The sequence below is a fragment of the Morone saxatilis genome, unplaced genomic scaffold (assembly GCF_004916995.1).
Source record: "Morone saxatilis isolate NCDOM2014 unplaced genomic scaffold, NCSU_SB_2.0 Contig6, whole genome shotgun sequence".
Lineage (NCBI taxonomy): Eukaryota > Metazoa > Chordata > Actinopteri > Moronidae > Morone > Morone saxatilis.
Window position 1 is genome coordinate 12,658,132 of NW_023340206.1, and position 5,470 is coordinate 12,663,601.

Below are 5,470 nucleotides of genomic sequence, written 5' to 3' on the forward strand. Positions count from 1 at the left end.
ATAAAGGTTGGGAACCACTGATACACGTCTGTCTGTCTGTCTGTCTGTCTGTCTGTCTGTCTGTCTGTGTTCACCTGCAGTGGATCAGTCTCTGGAGGCAGTCTGCCGTCCTTCGCCATCTTCATCATCTCCCTGACCTGGATGATGGCGAAGGCAATGGTGACCCAGGGGGCACCAGAGAGCACCCAGGCCGGCCTGCTCACGTCCTCCTGCTCCTCCTGGTGTTTGGTCTTCTTGACGGGCACCGCGGCGTTCTGGCGAACCACGGCGGGGCTGCCGGCGGCGTTCTGGCTTTGCACCAGGTCGATGGTGGCGATGGGGACCGGGCTGGAGGGGACGGGGATGTTCTCAGCCAGCATTTTGTCCTCTGAGGGAGGACGAGGAGAGAAATCAAACAAAACATAATTAAATGTTTATTTTAAGATTATTATTTTACATCCTGTCATACGTTCATTGGGAGTCGGTTCAGTCGCGTTTGCTGCTGTGTTTTATCTTTACATCTTTACACATTACAGCAAGTTTAACATTTAATAACGAGATTTCACTGATATTTATTTATTTCAAAGACGAGAATCTAATTATAAAAGAGGTTTATAAAGATTTTACAATTAAAATAAACAAGTCAAGTTATCTTATAGGTTAAACATCTTAAAATTATATTTGAGGATTCAACTTTTTAACATGCAAACAATAAAAAATACAGATTTATTGTGATAAGAAATAAAATTAGATTACATTACATTTAATTAATAAGCAGGTAACTGCTGCTCTACCTGTGTTATTGTGTTAAATATAAAACAGTTAGAGGGAGTGAAAGTTGTCCCACCTTTCCCCTCATTCTGTCCAGTGAGACACTGGATGAAGGCGAAGATGAAGAGGATGATGAGGGAGGCCATGCCGATCCCTCTGAAGGTCTCTGCAGCTCCTGCAAACCGAATTACATCCTTTAATATCTCAACCCAACTGACAGTCAGGGTTCTGGCTGATTTATTCACTGACCCTGGCCTCGTAGCCAGGAGCTGATGGTTTATCAACAGGTTGTAAAACAGTTTGTAGGTTGATCCACATCTTCAGCTGCTGCGTTACACTGAAGGTAAATAACTATAAACTGTGTGTGACACTCAAGAGACAAATATTTCTATTACAATCACTCAAAAACAACACTGGCTTGTTACACTAATGAAGAATCAATAATTAAATATCAATAATTAGGTGGATATAATTAATCACCAAAGTAGTTGACCAACACTCCTCCCACCATGGCTCCACAGCCGCGGCCCAGGCCGAGGTGGAGGCCCTGCAGGATGCCCTGCGCCGACGTCCTCAGGGCCGGCGGGACCGCGGCGCTCAGGAAGGAGATACAGGCTGCCCAAACTGAGGCGTGGGTCACACCTGGAGGACGCACAAAGAGAGAGGAGGGTCACAGCCGGAAGAGAACGACATCTTGAATGCAATCGTTTGGCTATTTCATTATTTTTTAGGATATTTTGCAGCAAATGTTAGTGAGATAAATCTGTTTCATCTCCTCCTCTGACTGTAACAGACACAGTTACCAGACGCTTGTTTAACTCACCGCGAACCAGCAGATAAGCTCCGGTGAATTAAAGCGTTAAAGACCTTGAAAGACAGTATTTATGTTGTACCACAACGTTGTCTCATCAATATCAGCTATGGTCGGATACAGAGGCGGAATGTGGACAATCTGCAGCTCTGGACAAACCTTCAGTAAGAATTCAGTGTTTGAGCGAACAGCTGAGAGTCTCCGTGTTTGTCTCCCAGTGTTTTGGCTCCAGTTTCAGTGGTAAAAATCACACTTTATTTATCAGGGTTACTGAAACTGAGATCACAGCAGACCACAAAGTGAAATATGATTCAACAGTGGTTCCATTATTAACACAGACACAACACTGCTTTGTTCAGATCTCCTTCTTTAAGATACATAGTTTTGGCTCATGTGTTCTTACTCTTCCTTTTATTTGAACATATCTTGTAACTGGGATCAGTTTCTTTGTTTCATGTCTACTTGTAAAACTGAACTTTTATAAAACAAGTTACAATTTTTAGGCTTTCAGACCTTGCAGACATACAGATTTTATTGTATGTTACACTGAAGGCGCTGCTTTAGTGTCATTACAGTAATTTAAGTTTAATACAATTATAAACTATATGAGTCTTTTCCCAACACTTTAGTGAATTTCAAATTTATTATAAAAATGCAAATATTTACCTTTAATTTCACTCGAGATAAATATTTGAATTATAATAACTGATTTATTTTATATGATACAATATTATAACTGATCATTTATTGAGCACCAGGGGGCACTGTGGAGTTATTGACAGCTCCATCTGCCTAAATGATCCAGTAGTGTGGTTTTATTTCCTTAATGAACGATGATCTGTGTGTGTCGTACCTTCATGCTACAGATCGATCCAGTATAAAGTCATCAGTGTCTCCTAAACTGAGCCACACGACCAAAAAGTCCCATATATCCAATATAGTCTTTTAAAAAGATCTGTCAAATTTAAAGCTGCACTCACGCTTTTATGTTGCCAACAGTTCAGCTTCCTGTCTGAGGCCTAAAACAAAACGTGTCACGTGACCACGGCGCCTCCTCGCAGCAGCTGTATGGAGGTAACTGCGGGCTCTGCTGTGCGTTGAGGTTATCAGGAGGTTTAACTGTGTTACTCGTTCAGGGTGGAAACGAACGAGCTCAAAGAACTGAATTAGTTTTCTGTTGGTTCTGTGAGGCGTCGGTGTTTCCTCAGGGCGGACAGCTCAAACAAACAGTTCCTCATTTATGTCTTTATAGTTTACAACAACTCCACTTTAATTTCCATTTCACATCTTCTCTTTTATTTATTTCAATCTCTTTGGTTCAAAGTCGCCTCCCATCAGTGTTACATCAATATTCTGTTGTTAAAGTACTAAAACGTCCCATGTGACTGCTGTTATAAACCATATATTTTGATTTAATTGTTGCAGTTGGTTGAGGTGGAGCGTACTTTGAACTACAGGACTGAAACTATTGATTACTGTCATTATTGATCCATCTGCTGATCACTTGCTGAGCATATAAACAACCTAAAAATGGATTCAAACTGAATCAGTTCAACTGGTTCAAACTGCCACTTCAGAAATGGATTCAGCTCTAAAACCTCGTCCAAACCGGACGAAACATAAGCAAGTCAACATGTGGCAGTTTCCAGATGCTGGGGACCCAAACTGTTCATTTCTAACAGAAAACTGAAGCGTTCTCAACACTTCCGGGTTCTGCTGGAGGTCATTTGAGGTTCTGGGGGAACTTTACTACGTGTCCTGTTCAGGCACAAAGTTCATATCATTATATTCTGAGCTTCCTCCGGGGGTGTGAACCCGCCAGCGTCTGAACTGCAGCCGCCTCTCGCTTTCGGAGGAAGGAGGCCGTCTGATAAGCGTCCGGTTAAACAAACACACCCGGGTTCCTGCTGCGTCCCCAGGGTCCTAGCTTCCACAGTGTCCTTCCTGAAAGAGGAATGAGTGCACGTTACCTTGAAGGACCTCCATGGGCAGCACGGTCCAGGCGTTCTGCAGGTAGGAGATGTACAGGTAGCGAGCGGTGTTGCAGGCCAGGCCGATGTACAGAACCCTGAGGGGAGACGGAGCAGAGTCTTTATGTTTGTTTCATTACCTGACAGCATAAAATGCAACTATCATCAGCAAACAGGAGAAATGACTTTATCAAAGTAATCCTTGTTTTCTGCTGATGAGGCCCAGCTCTCTTCTTCTACCCATAATCCTTTGCATGCAGTAGTAATTTATTTCAAAGACCTTTTGGTTTTCAATCATTATCTTCGATTGTTTAAAATTCTCAGAAATAATTATTTTACTTCATCAAAGCTTTTTAAATGATGACGATTTGACAGAAAAATGACTTTATAGTTTCATAAAAACTGTAAACGAGCTTTCAGCAGAAATCTACTGTGTAATGAAATCTTCTTCTGTGGTGTTCATATGGACATTTTCATACTGGACATTGAAAGATAAGAGCCGGTTTCTCCATTTCTCCCGAGGAACCGGCTCCTCCTGACAGTTTCTGCTGTTTGCTTCTTTGACAAACAGACCTGAATGTGGCACACCCTCAAAACATTTGCTCATCAGCACACGGGATTATTTCACTGTTTGTTCATCCACAGAGGGTTTACTGAGCCAGGCACGCCACACAGACACACAACACAGCACACAACACACACACACCACCAACCACACACACACACACACGACGATGTTATGGATGTATGACAGCGGAGGATCTCTCAATGAGAACATGCATCATTTTAAATCCACAGCAGCTCATTTCAGTGTTTTATCTTCAGGGAAAGCCTCTTTATTCTCCTTCATGATGGTTGAAGGGATTCAAATCATCTCCTCCACACACACACACACTATACTATATAATACAAACTTCATTAGAAGACAGAGCTCCAGGATTAGGATGCGTCAACTGCTGCGGGTAACCACGATAACACAGCCAACGTTGAGGAATAAATCTATTATTATGTGTCTGCTGTGATTTCTGTTCCTTTAATATCGATCCAATAATCGATTCATTGTCTGTCAGAGAAATTGTGAAGAATGTGAGTCACTGTGAAAATCCTTATAGTGTTTAAAGCGTTTTTTTTTTTTAACGTTAAAGGATGAGAACTTGACGGTCGATACTTTCTGACTTCCTGTCTGCAGCTCGCAGCGACTGAAGATGTAAGTCTTTAAATACACCCCACAAATGAACACGGGTTTTAAAAGAAACGCTTCAGTTATTTCCTGGAACAATTGGCCTGGTGCAGCAAACACACAGGAGGAAATGAGACAACGTGAAGAAGAGACACCCTGCGGGATAAATCTGAGGGGTCACGAGATGATTAATAAGATAGAAACAGGAGAGAAAAACACGTCTGCTGCACAAAAAACATTCTTGTGAAGCTATTTTTATCTTTTCAGGCTTCTAAAAATAAAGAACACAAGTCGACGCCAGAGACTCAACATCCAGTTTCTCCGTGTTAGTGAGGAGGTTAATAAATATTACCATCAGCAGCTGTATTTAGTTTGTAATTAACCTGCTGTTGACAGCAGTCAGCAGCAGAGGCGTGTTTCTTGTGAGCGACCGATGCTGAAATCTAACACCACGCTCTCGAATGTCCCCGCCGCCTGAGAGCTTCGACCCCCTGAAGGTCCCTCGGACAGAAACCCAGAGAGTCAAAGGCGGCATTGTCTCAGACGTTCGGAGTGGAGGCCGTCTGAGGAACTGCACGCTGTAAGATAATTTACTGTGACCCTGCGAGTGATTCACTGGAGGCAAACAAGGTCACCAGACCAACGATGAGATTGTAGTTCTGATTTTCAGTCTCTGTTTATCTGGATGTAAAACACTGAGAGACACAACGGAGGCAACAAAATGTATTAATATCTGTACAGAATACACTGTATCTGTAT

At 42.4% G+C, this 5,470-nt stretch overlaps 1 protein-coding gene across 2 annotated transcripts in view; it reads right to left on the bottom strand.

Moving 5' to 3' along the window:
* Positions 1 to 5,470, bottom strand: part of LOC118339898 (major facilitator superfamily domain-containing protein 6-like) — an 11,516-nt gene that overhangs the window by 3,128 nt on the left and 2,918 nt on the right. For both annotated transcript variants that reach the window (XM_035677711.1, XM_035677712.1), the window contains exons 4-7: positions 3,532 to 3,629; positions 1,231 to 1,392; positions 827 to 925; positions 75 to 367 (exon numbers count right to left, since the gene is read on the bottom strand). In XM_035677711.1, the coding sequence (XP_035533604.1) occupies positions 75 to 367; positions 827 to 925; positions 1,231 to 1,392; positions 3,532 to 3,629 (652 nt within the window). The remainder of the gene's footprint in view (positions 1 to 74; positions 368 to 826; positions 926 to 1,230; positions 1,393 to 3,531; positions 3,630 to 5,470) is intronic.